The sequence below is a fragment of the Aotus nancymaae genome, unplaced genomic scaffold (assembly GCF_030222135.1).
Source record: "Aotus nancymaae isolate 86718 unplaced genomic scaffold, 86718_ANA_hifiasm-v0.15.2.pri h1tg000029l, whole genome shotgun sequence".
Lineage (NCBI taxonomy): Eukaryota > Metazoa > Chordata > Mammalia > Primates > Aotidae > Aotus > Aotus nancymaae.
Window position 1 is genome coordinate 14216641 of NW_026988442.1, and position 27938 is coordinate 14244578.

Here is a 27938-nt window from a genome sequence, read left to right on the forward strand (position 1 = left end):
GAGTCTCTATTGTCTCCTGGAGTGCAGTGCTGCAATCTTGGCTCACTGCACCCTCTGCCCCTCGGATTTAAGTTTTTCTCCTGCCTCAGCCTCCCGAGTAGCTGGGATTACAGGTACCTGCCACCACGCCCAGCTAATTTTCAGTGTTACCTTTTAAGATTTAGTCATATTATTGTATCTGTAGGCCATTCACTTTTACTACTACATAGTAATCTTTTGGGTGACTGTTCCAGGATTTTAAGATTTTTATATCAAAGGACATTTGCTTAGCTTTTTTTTTTTTTTGCCATTATGAATGGTGATACATTGAACACTTTTGCATATGTTTATTAGTAAACAGATTTAATGTTTTATGTAGGGTGTATGCTTGAGAGTAGAATTGCTGAGCTATGTGCATCTTCAGTCTTACAATATTTATTGCTGCTTCAAATATGCTCACTATTAGGATTTTTTAAAACTGAGATGAAATTTACATAATGTACAGTTAATGATGTACATCCACCATCTCTCTCTAGTTTCAGATCTTTCTTGTCACCTCAGGAAAAAAATTTTTCCTTCTCCTAACCCCCGATAACTACTAATCTGCTTTCTGTCTATATGGATTTACCTATTCAGGATATATCATATAGAAGGAATCATGTGACTTTTTGTGCCTAGATTCTTTACCTAGCATAATGACTTTGAGGTTCATCCAAGTTGTAGAATGTATCAGTCCTTTCTTCTTACGGCTGTATGATAATTCTACTGTGTATACATGTGCCACAATTTGTTTATCCATTCATCCATTGATAGACATTTGGCTTATTTCCATTTGGCTTTTATGAATCATAAATAATGCTGCTATAAGCATTTGTGTACAAGGCTCTGTGTAGAAATATGTTTTCATTTCCTTTGGATATATACCTAGGAGTAGAATAGTAGTTTCTCGTTTCTTCCTTGTAATTTTCTTTTGATACATAGGATTTTTTTTTTTTTTTAACTTTCTACATTTGATAATTCCAGCGTGTGAAATCCTTGGGAATATAAATGGTTTTTTTGTTTCTTCCTCGTTGAAGTTTGTTTTCATTTGCATTTGTTCTTCGATTGCAAATTTATATTTGATCTTACAAATTTAGTCTGTTGGAACCTTAAAGGCCTAAACTGGGGATTCTTTGCCCCAGAGAAAATTTCTTTTGCTTCTGCTAGTTGCCAAGGTGTATTACACAAATTTCTTTTGCTTCTGGTAGTTGCCAAGGTGTACCACACCTCCTTTCCTACATGTGTATTTCTAGAATGGATCCAGACCCTTCTCAGCCTAATGTGGCAGGCTCTGGTTCAGCACCCCAAGTTTGTGGCTAGCCCAAGACTTTCTAATCCATCTCAGGATTGAAAATGGCCCTCTAAGTAACCCAGTTTTTCACATTTGCTTACTGCATACTTGTGTCCATTCATTTTTTTTTTTCCCTTTTCCTTTTTTTTTTGAGACGGAGTTTCGCTCTTGTTACCCAGGCTGGAGTGCAATGGCGCGATCTCGGCTCACCGCAACCTCCGCCTCCTGGGTTCAGGCAATTCTCCTGCCTCAGCCTCCTGAGTAGCTGGGATTACAGGCATGCGCTACCACGCCCAGCTAATTGTTTGTATTTTTAGTAGAGACGGGGTTTCACTATGTTGACCAGGATGGTCTCAATCTCTTGACCTTGTGATCCACCCGCCTCGGCCTCCCAAAGTGCTGGGATTACAGGCGTGAGCCACCGCGCCCGGCCCCCTTTTTCTTTTTGAGACAGGATCTTGTTGTGTTGCCCAGACTAGAGCTCAGTGGCTATTCACAGGAGCCATCATATCACATTGTACCTTTGAACTCCTGGCCTCAAGTGGTCCTCCTGCCTCAGCTTTCTGAGTAGCTGAGACTTCAGGTGCACACCACCACACCTGGCTTTAGTTAACTTTTTTGTTTGAGATTGCTAGACACCCAAGAAATAGGAATGATGTGTTAAACTGCTTTATCTAGGAGCTAGTTATTTTGTGTTGGGAGGGTAGGTCATTTTGACTTGTGCACTGAGTAGAAGAGATCTTTGTAGATCTTCCAAAGTTTCTTTTGGGTAAAACATGTGCATTTAGCAATCTGACAAGTTTTCTTGAGGAAATTTGGATTGAGAATACTTTTAAAGGGCAATACATTTGTAAAATGCAATGATTGAGAACAACCATTGTTCTCTTCTTGGACATTCATTGTATAAGTGTTAGATTTTTATTGTTGTTAACTATCCTCTGGTTATAAGCAGAGGATAAGATCTAAATAATTCATGCCATAAATTTCATAGTTATGGTTTCACTTTATATTGGAGTGAAATAAAAGAGCAAATATTCCAGGCATGGTGTCTCACACTTGTAATCCCAGCACTTTGGGAGGTCAAGGTGGGAGGATCACTTGAATCCCGGAGTTTGAGACTAGCCTGGACAACATGGTAAGAACCTGTGAATTCAAAAAAATTAAAAAATGGTCAAGTGCAGTGGCTCACGCCTATAATCCCAGCATTTTGGAAGGCCAAGATGGGCGGATCATGAGGTCAGGAGAACGAGACCATCCTGGCTGACACAGTGAAACCCCGTCTCTACTAAAAATGCAAAAAATTATCTGGGCATGGTGGCACGTGCTTGAGTTCCAGCTGCTCAGGAGGCTGAGGCAGGAGAATTGCTTGAACCCCGGAGGCGGAGGTTGCAGTGAGCCAAGATAGTGCCACTGCACTCTAGCCTGGGTGATAGAGCAAGACTCTGTCTCAAAAAAATAAAATAAAATAAAATAAGAAATTGAAAAAAATATATATATATATAGCTGGGTTTGTGGTGGCATTCATCCATGCATCCTCCCACTTTGTGAGGCTGAGGTGGGAAGATTGCGTGAGCCTGGGAGGTTGGGGCTGTAGTGAGTTATGATCATGCCGCTGTACTCCAGCCTGCACAATGGAGCAAGACCCTTTGTCAAAAATAAAATAAAAAAAAAAGATTGAACAAAAATGGCCCTTGTTTAGACTTTACTAATGAGATGTAAATTTTGAGAAATAATAGTTATTATTTATGGACTGCTTACGTGTGCTAGCACAGTGGTAAATGTTTATATGTTTAATTCTTATGAGTACTCTATGACGTAGATGTCATCCACATTTTATACATGAAGGAAAACATATAGGAAGTCAAGTATACTTTTGTAAGGTCACAAAGTACATGATAGTACTACAATACAAACCTAGGCAGTCTGGCCTCAGAACTCATGTGTTTAAAATACTGTTCTTTGTCACTGTAGTGAGAAAGTTTAGAAGTAGCATGTAATGGTAGATTTAAATGGATTATTCCAAATGGTTTTCTTAATTTTGAGAAAAGCAAAATACTACTTTACATATTTTAGTAACTTATGCTAGATATTTTGTTGTGGTTTTCTGATTTCATTTATGTCCCATTCATAAGCCATTTTAGGGGAATATATTCCATATTAAAATATTCTTAAATTGAAATTTACCCTTTATAGCCAAAATGTATTTCATTGTACCATATTTTTAACCACGTTACCATCTTTATTGAGTTGTATTTTATACAACATAAAATTTACCCATTTCAAGTGTACAACTTAATACATTTTAGTAACTTAAGTGAGGGATTCAAGTAACACTGTAATTCAGGTTTAGAACATTTTTATCCCCTCAATAAAATCCCTCTTGCCAGTTTACAGGAGCTTCTCTTCCCACCATCAGCCCCAGGTAACCACTAATCTTTTTTTTTCTTTTCTGAGATGGAGTCTCACTGTTACCCAGGTTGGAAGGCAGTGGTGACACTCCGCTCACTGCAACCTCTGCCTCCCGGGTTCAAGCGATTCTCCTGCCTCAGTCTTCCAAGTAGTTGGGACTACAGGCGCCCACCACCATGCCTAGTTTTGTATTTTTAGTAGAGGCAGTGTTTCTCCATGTTGGCCAGTCTGGTCTTGAACTCCTGACCTCAGGCAGTCCACCCACCTTGGCCTCCCAAAATGCTGGGATTACAGGTGTGAGGCACCACACCCGGTCTCTATTTTTTATCTCTAAAAATTTGCCTTTTTATGGACATTTTGTATAAATGGAATCATGAAATATGTGGGTTTTTTTGGTCTGGCTAGTTTCACTTAGCATAATGTTTTTGAGGCTCATCCACCACATAGTGTGTTTCATTGGTTTGTTCTCTTTTATTACCAAATAGTAATAATTCCGTTGTGTAGACAACATTTTATTTGTTCACATACTATTTTAAAAATATATATTTCTAGATTGCATGAGACATTTACCAACTTTGCTAAGTATGGTATAGTATAGTGGTGACTCAGCATTTTTAAAATGAATTAATCCACCAATTATGCTTTGTTGTAATATGGTAATGATTTCATTGTTTGAAACTATGATGCTATCCAGGGACTATATTGTTCCTTTACTAAATTAACCTAGATGGTTGAATTTGAGATCTTGTTTCTGCGTTTGATGATTTTTCCTTCTTTAAATGTACCTAGCTTTAGCAGCCTCCCTCCAACACTTTTTGAGATGGAGTTTCGCTCTTGTCGCCCAGGCTGGAGTGTAATGGCGCGGTCTCAGCTCACTGTAACCTCTGCCCGCTGAGTTCAAGCAATTCTCCTGCCTCAGCCTTCCAAGTAGCTAGGATTGGAGGTACCTGCCACCAGTCCCGGATAACTTTTGTATTTTTAGTAGAGATGAGGTTTCACCATGTTGGCCAAGCTGGTCTCCAACTTCTGACCTGAGGTGATCCATCCACCTCGGCCTCCCAAAATGCTGGGATTATAAGTGTGAACTACTGTGCCTGGCCCCTCCAATACTTCTATAGTAAAAAGATTTTGACTGAATTCTAAGGATATATTGATTTTCCATCAATCAAGTAAGAAAATATGGACACTGTGACATTAATTTTTGGCCACTTGGATTCTCATTTATGGCTTTCCTGTTTTTTAAGCTGTTTCCCAGGCCCCTGTAGAAGAAGAAAGGTGTTATGGGTTTTTCTATTTCTGGGATCGATTTTATCATTCTGCTGGTGATCAGCACTTTTTTATGAGGTATTTGGGATACAAAGGTGGTTAAAACACAAGGATTAAATTAGAGTTAGACATATTTCAAAAAGCAGGAGTAGTAGTGCATGAATAATATACCTTTAGTAATTAACATCCCTTATCCATAATTATAAGCATTTGCACAAAATTTTGGTAGACTTTTTCTTGCAGTTATGAACATCACATTTTCCTTTTAAAGTCATGTTGGAATTTAAGATATAATAAGTTCCTTATTACAAAGATTTAATAAAAGGCTTTGCTTACATGCCATGTTTAGAAAAAAACATGAAAACTACTCTCTGGAAATTCATTTTCTGTTTAAACTTTGATGTTAAAGGTGCTTCTCAGAATGATGATGGCTCCAGATCCAAGGATGAAACAAGGTAAGCATTCATTGATTGCTTCCACAGAATGCAGAAAGATAGATTTCCTAAAAATTCATTTTCGTGTAAACTTCAAGTTCATGGTGTAAGAATAATGAATGTCAGAAAGAATTCAGAACTCAAGGTAAGAGGGAAATATTTGTGAAAGATTGAAGATTCTTAGCTTATTGGATTACAGCTCTCTGGAGTAGGCTAGGGATAACCACATTGTTGATACTTCTTCAGCTTGTAGAAAATAAATATATTGGCACCTTTTCAGAGGGAGGGCATTCTAAATCCCAAAGCCATCACTGGCTGTTAAGTTTCTTTTCCAGGAAAGCTGAGATAGGAGCTTTACACATAAGTGAAGGTCACCACTAGCTATTATATCATCTGGGCCTTCATTAGAAGGGGCAGAGCCTTATATCAGCTGTTTGCTAGTAGCCTAGGTTTAGCACTTTTATGTGCCCATCTGCCTTCAAGATTGGACCTAAAATGTGTTGAAAGCCTTGGGCTATGTTAATTAACTTAGACTGCTTATTGGTTATCCTGGAAACTGGTAATAGCAGATAAAATAGGAAAGGAGATGTTTCTGCTCTTAAAGCAAAAAGTGGCATGTCTTAACCACAGAGTGCAGTGATTATAAAATTCCGTTTGATTCTTTGTTTTTCTCAAATTGCATAAGCACTGAGTAGGAAGAAGATGATGAACCACATAAATGTAGTCAGAAGGGGAGAAGAACGGGAAAAGTAATGTCACAGACTGTAAGGAAAAACTATCCACAAGGATGGGATATTACAGTGTCAGATGCTGCAGAGGAGGATAGGTGAAGCAAGTAGAACAAAATACTGTTGGTTATTGAAGTTGTGCTGGTAGGTACATAGCAGTTTATTGTACTAGTCTATCTGCATTTGCGATATACGAGTTTTGTTTTTGTTGTTGTTGTTTCAGACAGAGACTTGCTCTGTTACCCAGGCTGGAGTGCAGTGGCGCGATGTCAGCTCACTGCAACCTCTGTCTGCCGGTTTCAGGTGATTTTCCTGCCTCAAGCCTCCTGAGTAGCTGGGACTACAGGCACATACTACCATGCTCGGCTATTTCTATTTTTAGTAGAGATGGGAGTTTCACCATATTGGCCAGGCTAGTCTTGAACTCCTGACCTCAGGGGATCTGCCCACCTCGGCCTCCCAGAGTGCCGGGATTACAGGCATGAACCATCACACCTGGACAATATATGGAAGTTTTTTTTGTTTGTTTGTTTTGAGACAGTCTTGCTCTGTCTCCCAGGCTGGAGTGCAGTGGTGTGGTCTCAGCTTACTGCACCCTCTGCCTCCTGGGTCAAGCAATTCTCTTGCCTTAACCTCTTGAGTAGCTGGGATTATAGGTGCCCACCACTTCGCCCAGCTAATTTTTGTATTTTTAGAGTAGACATGGGTTTTACCATGTTGGCCAGGCTGCTCTTGAACTCTTGACCTCATGATCCACCCGCCTCGGCCTCCCAAAGTGCTGAGATTACAGGTGTGAGCCACCGTGCCTGGTTGAAGTTTTTATAATGAAAAGTTAAGGACAACTCATCAAGATCTTTAGGAAAATCAAAGTTTATAAAGCAATTGTGTCTTACCTAATAGATACCTACCTTCAAAGAGTCATTCTTATGACAGAGAATCATCTATACTAATCTCACAAGAGGTAGAATATTAAATGGCAGTAACTTCTTATCTAGAAATTTTTTATTCTTCACTGTGATTAAAAAGCAATCAGGCTGGGTGTGGTAGCTCATACTTGTAATCCCAGCACTTTGGGAGGCTAAGGCAGGAGGATCACTTGAGCCTAGGAGTTTGAGACCAGCCTTGGCAGTTTAGTGAGACCTCATCTCTACAGAAAATAAAAAATATTTAAATAAAAAACAATAGTTGGGCCTGGTGGCACGTGCCTGTAGTCCCAGCTGCAGGATTGGGTAGGGGGCCCAAAGTGGGAGTATCACTTGAGTTGGGGAGTTCAGTGAACTGAGATCATGCCACTGTACTCAGAGTGGTGACAGTTAGACCCCGTCTCAAAAAAAAGCAATAGGATGGGTTTTAAAAATTACATAAAATATCTGTAGACCAAAGTCTACTATTATGTCTCATATTATGCCTCTTTTCAGTATTAGTATATTTAATAGAAGATTTCTTGAATTCCTGAAACTTCCTCCATAAAATGTTTTAGTATTTCAGTTTGCTTTGGGCATTTACCTCTTCTTCTGCACAATAAGCCTCTATTTTTGCATTAATAAGGGGGCATGTGGGCCGGGTGCAGTGGCTTATGCCTGTAATTCCAGCACTTTGGGAGGCTGGGGCAGGCGGATCATGAGGTCAGGAATTCAAGACCAGCCTGGCCAGTATAGTGAAATCCTGTCTCTATTAAAAATATAAAAATTAGCCAGGCATGATGTTACGCACTTGTAGTCCCAGATCCTGGGCAGGCTGAGGCAGAAGAATCACTTGAACCCTGGAGGCGGAGACTGCAGGGAGCCAAGAATGTGCCACTGCACTCCAGCCTGGGCAACAGAGTGAGACTCCATCTCAAAAAAAAAGGAGTTGGGGGGCGGGTATGTGAAAGAATTTTATATGGTGATTCAAAGGTTCTTGTATGCCAATCTGTTGTTGCTTATTTGCTTTCTGGAAGTCTCTTTTGTTTTTGTTTTTTTGAGATGGAGTTTCCCTCTTCTTGCCCAGGCTGGAGTGCAATGGCATGATCTCAGCTCACTGCAACCTCCACCTCCCGCGTTTAAGTGATTCTTCTGCCTCAGCCTCCTGAGTAACTGGGATTACAGGCATGCGCCCCTATGCCCAGCTAATTTTTGTAGTTTTATTAGAGATGGGTTTTCTCCATGTTGATCATGCTGCTCTCAAACTCCTGAACTCAGATGATCTGCCCACCTTGGCCTCCCAAAGTGCTGGGATTACAGGCGTGAGCCACTGGGCCTGGCCTCTGCAAGTCTCTTTCTTACAGTATTTTCATCAAACGACTTGTACTCTGGACATCTTTAAATATCTTATAAAGGCATTGCTAGATTCCCTACTTAATGCTATTTAGTCAATGCTTTTTATCTTCCTAAGTGAATCACTGTCATAAATAATTTGGGAATGTCTTCTAGGTTTCTGAGACTGTCTGACAAATCTTTGAGTATGTCTTTTGTGTTAAGCCTAAGTTCCTGTGCATTAGCTTTTATTCCAGAGCACACATACCTCTGAGATGATGGGTTTGAAAAGCATTTTGTAACTGTCAAATGCTGTTTAAATGTTACTACACAATAATGTGTAGTAGTCATAGCTGTGATTGCCTTTTCTCCTTTGCTTTTGTTTGCAGATTTCATGACTATAAAACTAAAAGCCAGGGCAGTATATATCTAATGAACAAGCAAGGGCTTCACATCTTTCCCTCCATCCCCATAGTTATCATTTAGGAAGTTTACTAATAGCCTTAGGTGATTTTACCTTTTATCTTAATTCAAACATGGTCTGTATCATGCTGTATCACCATAGCATGTCTGGATAGTTTATGTTTCTCAATGTTGTCTTTTGTTTGCGTTTTTTAAATGAAATACCAAGATGATTGCTGCCTGACGTTCAAGATTTTATTGTCACATGTGTCTAACTTTTTATATATTTTTAAATTTATTGGTGTAAAGACAGGCTTTTGCTCTGTTTCCTAGGCTGGTCTCAAACTCCTGGCCTGAAGCAGTTTCCTTACCTCAGGTTCCCAAGGTGTTGGGATTACAGGCATTAGGCACCACACCCAGCACATATGCCTTCTTGATTGTTACTCTTTGATTTGAATATTTCTTACAACCTTATTGGACTATAATAGCATTTTGGTTGTCTGGGGTTCTCTATCCTGTCCATATACTTACGAACTTATGTATAGGTCAGATGTATACGTATGTTGAAATTAGCAGAGGTTTATAAGATTGTGAGAGAGGAACAAAGTTATAGTAGCACATAATTAGCTGCTAATTGCTTTTCTTTTTCTTTTCTTTTCTTTTCTTTTTTTTTTTTTTTGAGACAGAGTCTCGCTCTATCACCCAGGCTGGAATGCAGTGGCGCAATCTTGGCTCATTGTAACCTCTGCCTCCCAGGTTCAAGCAATTCTCCTGCCTCAGTCTCCCGAGTAGCTGCGATTACAGGCCTGTAGCACCATGCCCAGCTAATTTTTAATATTTTTAGCAGAGATGAGGTTTCACCATGTTGGCCAGGCTTGTCTCGAACTCCTCACATCAAATGATCCACCCACCTTGGCCTCCCAAAGTGCTGGGATTATAGGGGTGCGCCACTGCATCCAGCCAGCTAATTGCTTTTCAAAGCCAGTGGTGGTGGTGCTGGTTTCGCTGACAATTCTGTATACTGTATAGATTTCCAGATTGTTTTTCAAAATCTATTTTTAATTTTAGCCTCACACTTTACTAAAATAACTTAAACTTATTAAAAGAAATAAACCACCAGTACTATTTTAGTATGTCCCTCATTCTCAGACTTTAGAGCACAGTAGAATCACCTGGTTCTTGAGGTCTGGGATGGGGCTTAAGACTGCATTTCTAGTACATTTCCATGTGATGCTGATGCTGTTAGATCAGGGTCTACATTTTGAGAACGCTATGGTTAGACACACACGTTTTCACAGATTATAACAAACTATTATGGGAAATAACAACAGATAATAAAAACAGACTTCTTTTATAATTTTCCATTATAAAAGAAGTCTGTTTCCCCGAAGTCCAGGTGTACAGAATTTGCTAGAACTGTCACTCTGTCTTAATCTCATACTCTTTTACTTTAGAACTTCTTTGAATCTTGTTTCTTTTTTAAACTGTTATTTTTATGTTTATTATTAGAAAATAATACATGATTGTTTTAAAAGATGTTGGTTAGTGTGTAAAGTAAAATGTATAAAGCCGTAATGGAAGAAATAATATTTGACCTAAGACCTTAAAATGTAGCTATAATTTGTATATGCATGTCTTAGAGGAATTGGAGGGAAGGAATTCTAAGTAGAAGGAAGAAAAACAAAGACAGGTGCGGAAAAACACAGATTGTTTTGTAGGAAATCTTTCATCACAGTATTTGGCTAAAGATAGAGTAATTGCAAGGGAGAAATGACAGATTGTGAGTTGAGAGTAGAATGAGTCTATTTATATTTATTTTATCTGATAGACACTATGCTGAACATGTCCCTTGTTCTTTTAGTTAGTCCTTAAACGTTTATATGAGTTAGGTACTATTGTCTCATTTTTATAGGTGATGAGAAAATAAGCTTAGAAAGGGAAAGGAACTTGATTGAGTTAATAGCGTAAGTGGCACAGTTGAACCTGGAACTGCCTTACCTTCAGAGCCTGAGCTCATAACTATCATGCTTTACTGCCACCTGAAGTTGGGATGATATACAAGTAAGTGCTTAGCCATTACCAAATGTTATTTTTATTGTTAGGTAGGTTGGGACCAGATGGAGGTTTGCAAGTAAAGACTCAACAGATTAAAAAAAAATTTTTTATGGAAAGGAATATCTTTTAAAATGTTTGAACAGGAGACTGTATGATCAGAGCTCTGTAGGAAAAAATATTTTGTCAGTGGTATATAGTTTAGATTACATGGTGGTGAGTGAAGGTTGAAAGTCGTATATGGAAATTTGTTACAATAATCTATTGAGAGGTAACAAAGGCGAGAACTGGGGCAGTGGTGGCAGTGGTGGTAGAAGAGTAGAGGGAGAACGTGAAAGTGGGATCAACAGAACTTAGATATTGAGTGTCAAGAGGCACAGGGAGAAGAAAAGTAAAATTGCCTGGGAAAGATGGCAGTATCATTCATAGAACCAAAACCTAAGAGGGAGGGGAGACCATAGGAAGGGAATGTTTAGAAGGAAGGGAGGACCTGGCAGGGCACGGTGGCTAATGGCTATAATCGCAGTGCTTTTTGGGAGACCCAAGAGGGAAGATTGCTTGAGCCCAGGAGTTTGAGAACAGCCTGAACAACACAGCAAGACCCCATTTCTACAAAAATAAAAAATTAGCCAGGTAAGGTGGCATGTTCCTATAGACCCAGCTACTTGGGAGGCTAAGGCCAGAGAATCCCTTGAGTCCATGAGTTCAGAGTTGAAGTGAATTGTGATTGCACCATTGCACAAGTTGAAGGGAACTATGATTGCGCCATTGCACTCCAGCCTGGGTGACAGAGCAAGACTCTATCTTAAAAAAAAAAAAAAAAAAGGAAGGGAGGGCCTTCAGATGGGAGAGTTATTCTAGATCTCCTGCATTTAGTTGATAATTTGATCCTAGAAGACGAGAGTGAGATAAAGAGTAGAGATTGATTTGGGAATCATTCTCTGAGCTAACCTTAGAAATCATGGAATTTGAGATCCTAGGGAAAAATCTGTGTAGAAAGAAAAGGAGAACAAGAACACAACCATAGAGACATATATTAGTGGATGGTAGGAAGAAGACAACTAAAAAAGGGATGATTAGAAGTGGGAGTACAAGATTACAAAAGCACTGTCACAAATTAACAGAAATTTTTTTTTAAAAGATGGGACATTTAACACCGTCAAATGCTGCAAAAGAGAATGAGGTCTTAGATTAATAAGCTATGGAAAACTGGCTGTTTGGAAAAAGAAAAAGCAAGTTAGTGCCTTAGCTTATCCCAAGATGAGAGTAGATTCAGACTTTTAAATTGATTTTAAAAAATTAAACTAAAACCTTTAGAAGAAAATAAGTTAATTCATTGCTGAATAAATTTATATAGAAATATAAAACTCTTACAAATTAAAAAATGTACTATCAAAAGCAAAGGAAATATTTAACCGATATGACATGTTCAGTATTCTCAGATTGTAAAGATCTCTTAAAAACAGACAAAACTAAGGGTTGGGCACGGTAGCTTACGCCTGTAATCCCAGCACTTTGGGAGGCTGAGGCGGGTGGATCACGAGGTCAGGAGATCAAGACCATCCTGGCCAACATGGTGAAACCCCACCTTTACCAAAAATACAAAAAATTAGCCAGGCGTGGTGGCACGTGCCTGTAATCCCAGTTACTCGGGAGGCTGAGGCAGGAGAATCACTTGAACCCGGGAGGCAGAGGTTGCAGTGAGCTGAGATTACACCACTGCACTCCAGCCTAGGCAACAAAGCAAGACTCTGTCTAAAAAAAAAAAAAAAATAGGCAAAACTATTCCTTTATAATAGATAAATGTATTTCATGTATATATATATATATATAGTTCATGAAAGAAGAAACTCAAATGACCTGTAATTATATTAAATATTGTTCATCTTCAATTTAAAAAACCATTAACATTTTTGCTTACCAAATTAGCAAAGATTTTAAAATTTTTTGGTGAAATGGACATTTTTATTTTGTGGTACATATTTGAAAATGTCCAGCAGATAGGAGAACAGATCGGTTATTACCTTTAAAAGTATTTTTTAGGCCCAGGCACAATGGCTTATCCTGTAATCCTAGTACCTTTGGGAGACCAAGGCAGGAGGATTGCTTGAATCCAGAGTGCAAGACCAGCTTGGGTGACATGGCAAAGCCCATCTCTACTGAAAATACAAAAATTAGTCCGGAGTGGTGGCCTGAACCTGTAGTCCCAGCTATGTGGAAGGCTGAGGCAGGAGAACCGCTGGAACCTGGGAGGTAGAGGTTGCAGTGAGCTGAGATCATTGCCACTGCATTCCAGGCTGGGTGACAGAGTAAGAATCTGTCTTAGAAACAAAAAAAACACTATTACAAAAAAACAATTTAGCAACCAGTATTTTGGCCTTCAAAATATTTGACTTGGCTGTTCTATTCTGTAATCTGTCCGAAAGAAATAAGAAATCCAGGCAGGGCACGGTGGCTCATGTCTGTGTAATCATAACATTTTGGGAGGCTGAGGTGGGTGGATCACTGGAGTCTAGAAGCTTGAGACCATCCTAGGCAGTATGGATAAACCCTGTGTCTGCAAAAAATAAAAAAAATCAGCCGGGTGTGGTGGGGTGAGCCTGTGGGATAGGAGGATCAGGTGAGCCTGCGGAGGTCAGGTTTGCAGCGAGCAGTGATTGTGCCTGTGTACTCCAGCCTGGGCAACAGAGTGAAACAATGTCTCAAAAAAAAAAAAAATCCCCAAAAAGACCAATGAAAAGAAGATGATCAAATTGTGATATGTCTATATATGATTTTCTGCAGTCATTCAAAATGATTTTCAGTAATTTGGGGGATATGCCCAATATGTATTAACTAAACAAATAAAAACCCACCCAGAATATGAAACTATTATATAATGTGTGATTGCAGTTATATGCAAAGGACTGGCAAGAGATGCTCTTTTTTTATTTTTATTTTTTTGAGATGGAGTCTGACTCTGTCTCCCAGGCTGGAGTACAGTGGCGTGATCTTGGCTCACTGCAACCTCCGCCTCCCAGGTTCAAGCAATTCTGCCTCAGCCTGAGTAGCTGGGACTGCAGGTGCCTGCCACCATGCTTGACTAATTTTTGTATTTTTAGTAGAGATGAGGTTTCACACTCCTGACCTCAAGTGATCCACCCACCTCGGCGTCCTAAAGTGCTGGTATTCCAGGAGTGAGCCACTGTGCCCGGCTGGTTTCTTTTTAATAAGAGGGGAGAAAATAGTTTTTGTCTTAAATAATTGGAAGTGAAAACCTCAGATGTTTCTTTACTGGACCCAGTGGCTTTTTTTTTTTTTTTGAGATGGAGTTTTGCTCTTGTAGTCCAGGCTGGAGTGCAATGGCATGATCTTGGCTCACTGCAACCTCCACCTCCCAGGTTCAAGCAATTATCCTGCCTCAACTTCTTGAGTAGTTGGGATGACAGGCATGTGCCACCACACCCAGCTAATTTTGTATTTTTACTAGAGATGGAGTTTCTCCATGTTGGTCAGGCTGGTCTCGAACTCCCGACCTCAGGTGATCTGCCCGACTTGGCCTCCCAAAATGCTGGGATTATAGGCGTGAACCACCACGCCTGGCCCCCAGTGGAAGATTTATCAGGATCTTTTTTAGAGCAGTCTGCCTTTTAATATGCTACTTTACTTAGTTTATTTACTCCACTAAAATACACCTAACTTCTCACCTGGAACATTCTCCAGCATTATTTGTCGGTCCCAGAGAACAGTAGTGAAAAAAGTAGATGAGGGATTAGTTATGGTGAAAGAATTTCCGGGAAGGGAAGCAGTTGGGGGAAGGGTGAAGGAATTGAAACTACTAGGGAAAGTAGCCTGTGATGAAGCCCAAGTGAGTGAAGTAAGCTGATGAACTGTAAAGATTGTGGGGAGAGTTGAAGGTTATGATGAGACTGAATAAAAGGTATTGTAGGAGGCAGGTGGAATGAATAGGAAGTTGTAGTTAGAGGGATTTTGGAGTTCAAGATCTAGGAAGAGGAACAAATGTAAGTATCAAGGAAATTTAAGGAGTTGTACTACATAGGTTGTCAGATAACTACATTGAAAAATTGAGATCAAAATGTTAGAGTGATGCACAGCATGGATGTTAAAAATCACTCAAATTTTAATTCCCAGCAACTAATCATAGCATTTTTGGAATCTGCTGTACCTTTATCATAGTAGGTTTATCTCATGCTCTGAATGTTCCCCTCCCTAAAACTTGTCTAGCACTAGATGTGTAATTTAGTATGAATTTTCTAGCTTAACAACTTTTAGGAATCTTGTAGTCAAGATAATACATTTTAGGGTATATTCTTTGGTCACATAACTCATCAGTAGCAGAGTCAGCTAGAAACCTTACTTTCCCATTTTTGGTTTATTCTAGTTGTCATCTGTTACTTAAAAAGCAGCAAGAACTCTTCTTTCAAACTAATTAGGAACCTCTTAAAATAGCATGGAGAGGCAATATGCAGTCTTAAAATGGTTTTGGAAGCCTCACTTAGAGGAAGGGAAGCAGTGTCAAAACTGACTCTTTTCAGACCATATTCTGCAGGTAGTCAACACTAATCAGGTACTGACTGTCAGTTACTGAGGTGTTCCATCTATTAAAAACAAGCGTTTAGGGAACCCTCAAAGTAGTGCTTTCATACCTTACTGTCCACATATATAATCTGGGGATCTTGTTAAAATGTTAGCTCTGATACAGTAGGTCTAGAATACTTCTGAAGATTGTGCATTTCTGACAAGCTCCTCAATAGTGCTTGTTCTTTTGGTTTAAAGACCACACTTTGAATAGAAGGGCCCTAAAGGATTTCTGTGGTACATACTTTGAAAATGTCTTTTAAAATATAAGGATGGGCACAGTGGCTCATGCCTATAATCGCAGCACTTTGGGAGGCCAAGAAGTGTGGATTGCTTGAGGTCAGGAGTTCAAGACCAGCCTGGGCAACATGGTGAAAACCCATCTCTACAAAATATACAAAAGAATTAGCTGGCCACGATGGTGGGTGCTTGTAGTCCTACCTACTCAGGAGGCTGAGGCATGAGAACTGCTAGGACCTGGGAGGCAGAGGTTGCAGTAAGCTGAGATCATACCACTGCACTCCAGCCTGGGCGATGGAGTGAGACTCTGTTTCAAAAAAAAGATGACTATGTGAGGAGAGAGAGGTGTTAATTAGTTTGACTGTTAGTAAGTTTTTTCACTATGTATATCAAAATATCATGCATACAGTTTTTATTAAAAATAAATCATTGCCCTTGGACAACCTTTCAATCAATCTCTAGATGAACTTTAGGGGTTATGTAGGATTCTACCCAAAGGCTCTTTATGTGTTTAATAAGGCTGACCAAAAATTAAAAAGCTTTTTTTAAGCTCCTAAAATCTTAGAAGTTTTCATCCTCTTGCTGTTTTTTTCTTAAATTCAAAGGGCATTTATTATTTTTCTCTCACTCCTGTGCTTAGGTGATCTTCCCACCTCATTCTTCCAAAGTGCTGCACTTGCAAGCGTCAGCTACAGCACTCAGCCTCTGTTAGTTGAATCTAATAGATTTTATTTTGTTCAGGCTTATTCTGAAATTCCTAGTAGTATGGATTAGTACTGTGTAGTGGTTTGGAGGTAGTACATACAAGAACCTTGGCTGAGACATCTGCAGACTGGCTACTTATGTCCTTGTTTGTAATCCATGACTAGAACCCCTCTGGGAGGAAAAAGAATCAACTATATTTAGCCAACAGTAGCAGTAGCTTTCAGTCCGATATTTCCTGTTAGTGTTCTTCCTTCCTTTTTGTGCCTCCAGTTGATGTTATTGCTTTGAGTGGGTATATCAGGGCCTAGTCCCTGGGAAATACATGCACTTTGTTCTCCAGCATGGGAAAATCAGCCCTGCCTCAAACTTGAATATTAATAGCCAATGGAAACCAAGAAACAACAATGGTAAAGTTATCTGTGCTTGTGATAAAGTAGTTCCCTTTATAAGGATTTTGAAAACTTGACTTTATTCCTGTTTATATAGGGCTTCCTGAAGGCTTATTTGAAATATGAACCAGCATATCTAATAGTTCTGAACTGCCGCAAGCGTTTCTATGCCCTTGGACAACCCTTCACTGTATCTCTAGATGAACTTTGGGGGTTATGTAGGATTCTACCCAAAGGCTCTTTATGTATTTAATAAGGCTGACCAAAATTTAAAAATCTTTTTTTAAGCTCCTAAAATCTTAGAAGTTTTCATTCTCTTGCTGTTTTGTTGTTTTTTTTTTAAATTCAAAGGGTATTTATTATTTTTCTCTCCCCTTTCCTTTTCCCGTCTTCTTACCCAGAGTGAGCACAAATGGATCAGATGACCCTGAAGATGCAGGATCTGGTGAAAATAGGAGAGCCAGTGGGAATAATTCTCCATCACTCTCAAATGGTGGTTTTAAACCTTCTAGACCTCCAAGACCTTCACGACCACCACCCCCCACCCCACGTAGACCAGGTTTGTATTCCAGCTGTCAGTACTCTAATAATGTTCTGGTTGGCAATTAATCCTCAGGTAAGTTTCAAGAAATTCTTTTAGGTGAGTTTTCTGTGTGTATTTTTGCATTTAAGATTTTGGCAAAGAATGATCTTTCTGTAGGTAACCAAAAGTGCCTTTTTCCTAAGTTTCGGTTCAGAGTGATGTTACTGAGGTAGTGCTCTATTGAGAATGAAAATGACATGTGCATAATATAAAATATAGGCAATACAGATAACATTGCAATAACATTTCTTACATGGTTTGTAACTATAACATAAACGTATTAAGTAGTCAAGGATTTGGTTGCTTAATCCGAGTATATTCTTTAAAAAGTTAGTAAATGACAACCCAACAATGCTAAATGATTCAGATTTTAAATAAAAAAATTACACAACAAACAAGCTTTTTTTGTTTGTTTGATTGATTTTTGCGACAGAGTCTCACTCTGTCACTCAGGCTGGAATGCAGTGGCACTGTGTCAGCCTACGCAACCTCTGTCTCCTGGGTTCAAGCAATTCTCGTGCCTCAGGTTCCTGAGTAGCTGGGATTACAGGCACTCATCACCATGCCTGGCTAATTTTGTATTTTTAGTAGAAATGGGGTTTCACCATGTTGGTCAGGCTGGTCTCAAACTCCTGACCCCAGGTGATCCGCCCACCTTGGGCTCCCGAAGTGCTGGGATTATAGGTGTGAGCCACCATGCCTAGCCCCAAAGTACTGGAATTACAAGCATAAGCCACTGCGCCCAGCCTCCTCTTCCCCTTTTATAGATAGTTTGGTTAACAGTATGTTCTGAATCTTTAAGATGTCTTAGTTATAATATTGGTGACTTCCTCTAGACATTGTCTTGTTCACAAGTATTTCTTAAAGGTGTAATACATGACTAGTAACTATTTATAAGAAGATTATTGCTTATCAGTCAGACCTTCCACATTATAACCAACATCAAACATTGGTCTGTAATCTGCAGGGATTTATAGGAAAGCAGTTTTAAGGAGCTGGAAAATTAATAAATGAATTTAAAATACCAAGGAATATTAATACTTTTCTATTCTAAATGTTTTTATTTCCTCAGATAATCTGTACATGCCTTGTAATTAATAATGGGACATAGGGGTAGACAGGGCCGAAGAAGTAAACAAGCCTATTACGAGGGAGCATTGATTATTTCTCATTATTTCTTTAAGTAATTTTCACCTGTGTATCCACATCTTAAGTTTTATATTTATCATCTTCCTTTTTTTTTAATAGTTAAAATTCTATCCTGAATTTTAGAAAATAAAAGGTTCTTTTCCTATTTTCTTCAAATCTTTTATAGCATCTGTCAATGGTTCACCATCTACCACTTCTGAAAGTGATGGGTCTAGTACAGGCTCTCTACTGCCGACAAATACAAATACATCTGAAGGAGCAACATCTGGGTTAATAATTCCCCTTACTATATCTGGAGGCTCAGGCCCTAGGCCATTAAATCCTGTAACTCAAGCTCCCTTGCCACCTGGGTGAGTAACTTTTAACATACATTGTCTTTAGGCTTTTGGCTGCTTCATACACTTATTAACAAGGAAAATAATAGTAAACTCCATTGTTTCAATAACTGAGATGGAGTCTTGCTCTGTTGCCCAGGCTAGAGTGCAGCAGTGAGATCTTGGCTCACTGCAACCTCTGACCCCTGGGTTCAAGCAATTCTCCTGCCTCAGCTTCCCTAATAGCTGGGATTATAGGCCTGTGCTACCACGCCTGGCTAATGTTTGTATTTTTAGTTGAGATGGGGGTTTCACCATGTTGGCCAGGCTGGTCTCGAACTCCTGACCTCAAGTGATCCTCCCATCTCAACCTCCAAAATTGCTGAGATTACAGGCATGACCCACTGCGCCGGGCCAACAGCTTTTATGTTATAACTGATTTGGGGGAATCTGGAGTCAAAATGAACAAGGAAAATACACCATATTTGAAATCCTGTCTTTCGTTTTCAGGGCAAAGTGGAAAAATATATCTTTTCACCAAAGGACCCTGAATGTTAACCAAGGCCAATTAATAAAATAATCACCTAATTCCAATTTCTTTTTCTTTGAAAGGGAAAATCCCTTTTAAAATCAAATTTTGTTTTCATCATAAAATCATTATAGGCTGGGCACGGTGGCTCATGCCTGTAATCTCAGCACTTTGGGAGGCCGAGGCAGGTGGATCACCTGAGGTCAGGAGTTTGAGACCAGCCTGGCCAACATGGTGAAACCCCATCTTTACTGAAAGTACTATAATTAGCTGGGCATGATGGTGGGCACCTGTAGTCCCAACTACTCAGGAGAATTACTTGAACCTGGGAGGTGGAGGTCGCAGTGAGCTGAGATCAGGCAATTGCACTTCAGCCTTTATAACAGAGTAAAACTCCGTCTTCAGGGTAGGGGAATCATTATAGCAAAATGATAGATAATTCAGAAAACTGAGAAAATTTCTGCTTATAATCCCATTTTAATCTCTACTGATTATTTTAAGATTATTTTCATAGATTATTTTTAAGATATTAAAGTGTAGTTTTTTTGTTTTTTGTTTTGCTTTTTTTGTTTGTTTGTTTGAAATGGAGTCTTGCTCTGTCGCCCAATCTGGAGTGCAGTGGTGGGATCCTGGCTCACTCCAACCTCTACCTCTCGGGTTCAAGTGATTTTCCTGCCTCACCATCTAGATTTGCTGGGATTACAGGCCCTGCCACCTATGCCTGGCTAATTTTTTTTTTTTTTTTTTGAGATGGAATCTTGCTCTATTGTCCAGGCTAGAGTACAATGGTGCAATCTTGGCTCACTACAACCTCCGCCTCCCAGGTTAAAGTGATTCTCCTGCCTCAGCCTCCTAAGTAGCTGGGACTACAGGTGCTTGCCACCACACCCAGCTAATTTTTGTATTTTTAGTAGAGATGGGGTTTCACCATGTTGGCCAGGCTTGTCTTGAACTCCTGACCTCAAGTGATGTGCCTCCCTTGGCCTCCCAAAGTGCTGGGATTACAGGCATGAGCCGCTGTGCCTGGCCATTCCTTTCCAGTCAAATCCTGATTGTACTCTGATTGAGAGTGACTTTGGTTTACTGTGTAGACCGACCTCAAGCCTCTTTAGAAACATGTTTTCTCCTAGAGCAGATACTTGCATAGAAGAAATTGAATTCATTGTCTGCCACCCTCTGATGTTTACATTTCTTCCCTTTATTCCTAAATTGTATTTGTATCATCTTTCTAAACTGACAACCTTATTTGTCTTAGTTCAGTAATATGGTCTTTTAAGGGAAAAAGGCAAAGACAGGATTTAAAAGCCAAGTAACTCATGCAAGTATCCTATGAGCCTTTTAATTTTGTATTTAAGTTGGGAGCAGAGAGTGGACCAGCACGGACGAGTTTACTACGTAGATCATGTTGAGAAAAGAACGACATGGGATAGACCAGAACCTCTACCTCCTGGGTAAGTATCTGAATTTAAAAATAGTAATTTTATTTAGTCAGAATTGTGGATTACATCTGTATAGTCTTCCCTACATTTTTATTTTACTTATTCCTTTCAACCCTTTCTCTGTCCACTTTGTTTTGTGGTAAGTATAAACTAGAAAGAAGAGAGCTAGAGAACTGATTAATTCAAAGCCTGATAAGTGCATTTTTATTTTCACTCATCTTTCTTTCTTTTTTTCTTTATTTTATAGAAACAAGGTCTCGCTTATGTTGCCTAGGCTGGTTTTGAACTCCTGAGCTCAAGCCATCCTCCCATCTTGGCCTCCCAAAGTACTGGGATTACAGGCGTGAGCCAGCATCCTTGGCCCTATTTTCACTCATTTGTGACCTAAAGATTCCCTAGGTCTTGTTTAACTTTTCTTATCTAAACTGTTTACCTGTTTACTAATACTGCAGTTTCAGTATTAGTTTCTTCAAGAGTAATTATTTAAATGAATAAGAACTGAGCCCCATCATTATATATTAAAATGAAATTCTTACTATATTTTTAAAAACTGTATGTACTAGCAAGATCATTTCAAATTAATTGGGGAAGTTAAGGATATATTAATACATAATGTTAAGCCTTTAACATTAACATTATAGGCTGGGCACGGTGGCTCATGCCTATAATCCCAACACTTTGTGATACCTAGGTGGGCAGATCATGAGGTCAAGTGATCGAGACCATCCTGTCCGACATGGTGAAACCCTATCTCTACTAAAAATACAAAAATTAGTTGGGCATGGTGGCACATACCTGTAGTCCCAGCTGAGTACTCGGGAGGCTGAGGCAGGAGAATTACTTGAACCCAGGTGGAGGTTGCAGTGAGCCAAGATCACGCCACTGCACTCCAGCCTGGTGACAGCGAGACACTGTCTCAAAAAAAAAACCGCCAAAAAAATTATATAAAAGAATCAAAGAAAAACTATTTTTTTAACCAGAGGAAAGTCAGTAGCACACATGAAAAAATATTTAACCTTATTAGTAATGTGAAGTAAATAAACCCTGAAAAGGTACTGTTTTACTTATTAAATTAGCAGATAATATCAAGTGTTGGTGAGGAACTTTGCCTTATAAATTGCTGCTGGGGCTGGGTACAGTGGCTGATGCCTGAAATCTTAGCACTTTGGGAGGCCAGGGTAGGATGGTTACTTGAGGCCAGGAGGTTGAGACCAGCCTGGGCAGCATAGTGACACCCTGTCGCTATAGAAAGTGAAAAAACTTAGCTGGGCATGGTGGCATGTGTCTGTAATCAGGTGGCTAGCTAATCAGGTGGCTGAGGTGGGAGGATCTCTTGAGCCCAGGAGTTCGAGATTTCAGTGAGCTGTGATCGTGTCACTGTACTCCTGGGCAACAGAAGCAGACCCTGTCATCCTCCCTACACCCGCCCACCATAATTATATATTAATACACACCCTTTGTAATCTGGGAAATTTATCCTGAAGAAACAATTCAAAGGAAGAAACAGTTTGCTGCATTAAGGATATTTATTATTTTATTATTTATAACATCAGAATATTGGAAACCACCCTAAATAACCAACCAGGTAGAAATAATGAAGTTATTCAATTCGTTTATGAATCATGTTCATAATCAACATAATCAATTGTGTTTCAGATGTTTTATTCAGAACATTTGTATCAGTGTTTACTTACATATTTTGTACTCATTTAAAATGATAGGAAGTTGGCCAGGCACAGTGGCTCACATCTGTAATCCCAGCACTTTGGGAGGTAGTTTCCTTTTTGGGTGGATCATCTGAGGTCAGGAGTTCGAGACCAGCCTGACCAACATGGAGAAACCCCATCTCTACTAAAAATACAAAATTAGCCAGGAACAGCCTTACCAACATGGAGAAACCTCATCTCTACTAAAAGTACAAAATTAGTGGTGCATGCCTGTAATCCCAGCTACTCAGGATGCTGAGGTGGGAGAATTGCTTGAACCCGGGAAGCAGAGGTTGCAGTAAGCCAAGATCGTGCCATTGCACTCCAGCCTGGATAACAAGAGCAAAACCCTGTCTCAAAAAAACAAAAAGATGGGAAATTAGGTGTGTTCTTGCAAAAAAGTGTTTTGTTTTGTTTTTTTCCTTTTTTTTTTTTTTTAAGATAGAGACTGACTGTTGCCCGGGCTGGAGTGCAGTGGCACGATCTTGGCTCACTGCAGCCCCTGCCTCACAGGTTCAAGCTATTCTTCTGCCTCAGCCTCCCGCGTACCTAGGACTACAGGAATGTACCACCACACCTGGCTAACTTTTTGTATTTTTAGTAGAGATGGGGCTTCACCATGTTAGCGAGGCTCGTCTTGAACTCCTGACCTCAAGTAATCCACCCGCTTTGGCCTTCCAAAGTGCTGGGATCACAGGCGTGACCCACCACACCTGACCACACTTTTTGATATCTGTCCAAAGCTATATATACAATTTGTGTCCCTATTATGATTGAAACAGTAAAAAGAACATTGAAAAGAAACTCAAAACTTAATGACTATTTGAGACTTACTCACTGAATATATATTGCATTTTAAGAACCTGACTAATGCATCTTATGAATTTTCAAGAAATAAATTTTTAGAAACATTTATCTTAAGTTCACTTACAAACTATTTAAAAATACATAAAAGATCCCAGATAAATGAAAAGTAGTTTCTCAAGTAAAATCTTGTATCTGTTTCACAAGTATTTGTTGAATTAGCTTGTTGTTTTTTTGCTGATGTAGCTGGGAACGGCGGGTTGACAACATGGGACGTATTTATTATGTTGACCATTTCACAAGAACAACAACGTGGCAGAGACCAACACTGGAATCTGTCCGGAACTATGAACAATGGCAGCTACAGCGTAGTCAGCTTCAAGGAGCAATGCAGCAGTTTAACCAGAGATTCATTTATGGGGTGAGCAGCCTATTGTTTAATAAACTAATAAAAATATTTTGTTTCTAGCTTTTTCCAGCATATGTCATGTAAAGCACTAAAAAGAAGGTGCAAGTAGCATGGCAAACCAGTTGTTGCTGTTAGTGGGTATTATTTTTAGACCTTGTCTGGGGTATTCTGTATGTGATCTATTTTTTCCCTTTTGTAATTCGCTTAAGTCCAACTTCCTTTTCTTTTTAATGTTAAAAATAAGCAAAAAAGAAGTTAGACAACTTAAAATTCATAAACAAAAGAATAGTAAAAATAAACCCAAGCAGTTTGAAAATAATTAAAACATTTTAAAATTTACTACTGCCTTGACTTGCCAAAACATTTGAAGACTTGGGTCTAAGAGCATCTGACTCTAAAGTGGTTATACAGAACTTATGATAGAATTTAACCACTTTTTACCATTTGGAGGTAAGGCTTACCTATTAAATTATTTGGTACCCTGGGAGACTGAAGAAATTCGATACTTTATAGGAGTATGCTTACTATATTATTCTGGCTTCATACCTATATTATCTTTGATATAAAATCATTTCCCTTCTGAAAACAAATGGTTTAAATTTTACATATTTTCCTGTAGAGCAATATTGCAGTAATAGTGTAAGTACACCAAAATATATTAATGCTTCCTTTTCTATGCAGTCTTTGGTTCTAGGAATTTTATAATCTCTCAAGTCATACAGTATCATTGATCTTTTCTGTGGAGGGAAAGGAAAATAATCCATTGAGAAATTTGATTCTCTGTGCCAAACAAGATGGATTTGTTATATAGAACCAAAACAGAAGAAAACCAAATCTTTAAGAGCTCAGGAGAAAACGCCCTCTCCATCACCATCCCTTCCCCTCCACTGCCATTGGTATCATCCCTGTTAGAATTATCAGAGTAAAACAGCACCTTTCATATTCCTGTCCTCACTAGGCATAATTTTATCCCTTTTCTCCATATTCCTGTCTATTTCTGATACCTCATCATCATAATAGCACTCACTGATGTAGACAAATTCACCTTTATCAGCAGCCTTCCCTTGTTTCCCTGGTTATGACTAAGGTGCTTTTCTTTCATATAACAATTTTTCCTGTCACTGTCTCTAAACAGATGTTACTATATTTTCCTTCCCAGTGGTTTTAAAGGTGAAATTAATTTTGTCTCCTGTCTACCTTACCCTTCTTTTCATTTTTTTTTCCTATGCTGTTTTACATCTTCCTTCCTATCTAAATTATAATCACCTGTGGTATGCCTGGCCAAATTTCTTCTAGGTTTGAATGCCTAGCTTGCCTGCCTTCTTTAAAACTAGTTTCCACATGGGTGTCCAGTGGAAAGAGCATGGGCTTTGGAGTCAGACACATCTGGGTTCGAATCCTGGTTCCACAGTTACTTTCTCTATATGACTTTGAGTAAGTTACTTAACCTCATCAAGACTCATTTCCTTTATCCGTAAAATAAATGTAGATATAAAATTGCCTCAGTTTTTCTGAGGATTCTTTAAAATAAAGTTCCAATATAGTTGGCACATACTGAATGCTTAGAAATGTTAGTTCCCATCTCTTCTCTCCTTCATATTCACCTCTGTATATGTACCCTTTATCTCATTTTTTGCATTACACAGTCTTTCAAAACATCCCTTTAAAAGACAGATTTAGCAGATTTCTGGAGCATGTACCGTATGTATTGACTACTATAAACCTGACCGATTTAGTACTCAGAGTCTTTGGAATTTTTTTTTTTTTAAGCACAGCTGCTCCTTCATCATCATGCTTCCCTCCCTCTCCAATGCAACATAATTTGATCACTTTTCTGAAATTTTTACTCTTTGTGCTTGTTGTAGAGTGGTTCAAAATTACATAGAATTTAAACAGCCTATTTTAGTTAACGTAGACAAAGATGTAAGCTAAAGTGAATGAATTTAACATCCTTAATAACATTTACTTTAAAAATGATGGGGTGTTGTTCAGAAATAGTCTTGTTTATTGGATATATGAAGTGGTCTTTGTCTACCATTGTTCTGACTCTTACTAGCATGCAGAAGCTGTCATACACCCAGCATTTTAAGTCTCAGGATGGATATGGTTGATGATAAAACACTGGGTAATGGCTCTTCCTGGCCTATGGCTTAATTGTGCATGTCCCCAGTTTATCTGTCCAGGGAAAGCCTGTGGGGTAGACTTTGGTCTTAAAATTGTCAGTACGGTATGTCATGTGCCAAACTTTTCAGACCTCCTCTGTAACTTGGACTCAGACTTTTGTAGTGTTTCCAGCAGGCCTCCCTATTCTCATATTTTTTCATAATTGTGTCTATCAGGAGGTTCAAGGCAGTTCTCAACAGCACTAAATCCAAGAGTTATTTTATCAGAAGTGTAATATATCTCATGTCCTTTAAAACCTCATCAATCAACCAGGTTTCTGTAATAGGCCAGTGCCACGGGATTGCGGGGGTAAAGAAACAAAAAGAGATAGCAGGGGAGCTGCTCTATATTGAGACTAATGTAACGTGAGGACTTTGTTTGGATCCTGATTTTAACAGTAATGCATTTAATTACAGATTAGGTATTAGATGATAAAATTAACATTGATTCTTTCCTACATGTGATAATGAGATTGTGATCATGTAAGAAAATGTCCAGAGATGTTAGAGAGGCGTACTAAAATATGTAGGAGTGAAATAATGTTTGATTTTCACTTCAACAAAGAACAGGAGGAAAGAGATAAAGAAATATGGCTAAGTCTTAATACGTGTTGAATCCTGGTGCTGGGTATATGGGATTCATTGTACTATTTTACTTGTTTTTTTCTTCCCCATAGAATAATTATTTTTAATGCAATTAGACTCTAGTTTATTTTACTAAAGAAGAAAGCATTTAACAAAGTCATACTGGGTGACCACATAATTATCTCTACTTGATTGTATATACACTTAATGTCCCTACACCGAGTCAGTATGACTTTTGTTCTCTTTTTCCAGAGGTTGACTCTTACTTTGCTTTTATCTAGCCAAATCTTTCTCTTCACCAATGTGATAATTAGAAACTTTTAAGAAATCTTCCATACAGTTCTAGGCTCATTAACACTTTCCAGCTGGAATCCTATCCTTTCACTCATCTGACAGCCTGATCTTCCTGCTCCCCCAACTCTCTTCTCATAATTCTTTGTATATTACATGTCCTGTATTTGATGTTCTGTTTTTGAGTTACACATGCAAGATTTTTCTCAGTCATCTGACGACTCTGGGTACTAGTATTATAAATGACTTTTGAGGGGGTTTATATATTTTTCTAATATTTATATTATTGATGTAAAATTTGTAGCACAAATGAAAAAATGGTCATTCTGGGGATGAGGATTACATATTTGTGTAGTATTTTAATTTTAAATAATTTTAAATGTTAGATAATGTTTGCACAGGTTTTTAAAAAACTAAAGTATATTGGCATTTATCCATAACCATGTGACACTTCTTTGAGATGCAAACTTTCTATGTTATACATGGCCAGGGAAGAGAAATCAGAACTCATAAGCTTGCTGTCAGATAATTTGTTAAGTTATTAATAGTTTCATCACTTTTTGGTTCCTTTTAGAATCAAGATTTATTTGCTACATCACAAAATAAAGAATTTGATCCTCTTGGTCCATTGCCACCTGGATGGGGTAAGTCACATGAGTTTCTTCATTGAATTTGGTCATTTCATTTTTTTTTTCTTCTTCCAATTCTGTCATTTTAAAAATCAGACATTTATGTCTGATACTGTGCTCTTGCTTGAGTGAATGTCTGGGAAGTTATTTTTGGATATGTCAGTTTAATTCACAAATAGGCATTAAATTCCCCAAACATTAAGTGAACTCTTTATAAACTTTGATTGATACTCAGAATTATTTTACTCTTCTACAGTTTAAAAATACCGATCACCCAGCAATAAGAAAGGAATGGACTATTGATACACACAGTAGGTCTGGGTGGTCTTGAGTATTTTGCTTGATGAAGAAAGTCAGTCTCAAAAGGTCACATCCTGTCTGATTCAATTCATATAACATTCTCAAAATAACAAAGCTAGAGATGGAGAACATATTAGTACTTGTCAGGAAACAGGGTAGGTGGGAGGTGGATACAAATATAAAAGGTAACATAAGGGGGTTGTTATGTGATGATGGAATAATTCTGTATCTTAATTTTGGTGATAGGTGATTGCATAAATGTATACATGAGATAATGCATAGAACTATACAT

At 38.7% G+C, this 27938-nt stretch overlaps 1 protein-coding gene across 3 annotated transcripts in view; it reads left to right on the plus strand.

Moving 5' to 3' along the window:
• Nucleotides 1–27938, plus strand: part of ITCH (itchy E3 ubiquitin protein ligase) — a 134151-nt gene that overhangs the window by 53327 nt on the left and 52886 nt on the right. For all 3 annotated transcript variants that reach the window (XM_064382330.1, XM_012455158.3, XM_064382331.1), the window contains 6 exons: nucleotides 5394–5439; nucleotides 17148–17305; nucleotides 18645–18828; nucleotides 20677–20772; nucleotides 23517–23691; nucleotides 27292–27361. In XM_064382330.1, coding sequence (XP_064238400.1) covers nucleotides 5394–5439; nucleotides 17148–17305; nucleotides 18645–18828; nucleotides 20677–20772; nucleotides 23517–23691; nucleotides 27292–27361 — 729 coding nt within the window. The remainder of the gene's footprint in view (nucleotides 1–5393; nucleotides 5440–17147; nucleotides 17306–18644; nucleotides 18829–20676; nucleotides 20773–23516; nucleotides 23692–27291; nucleotides 27362–27938) is intronic.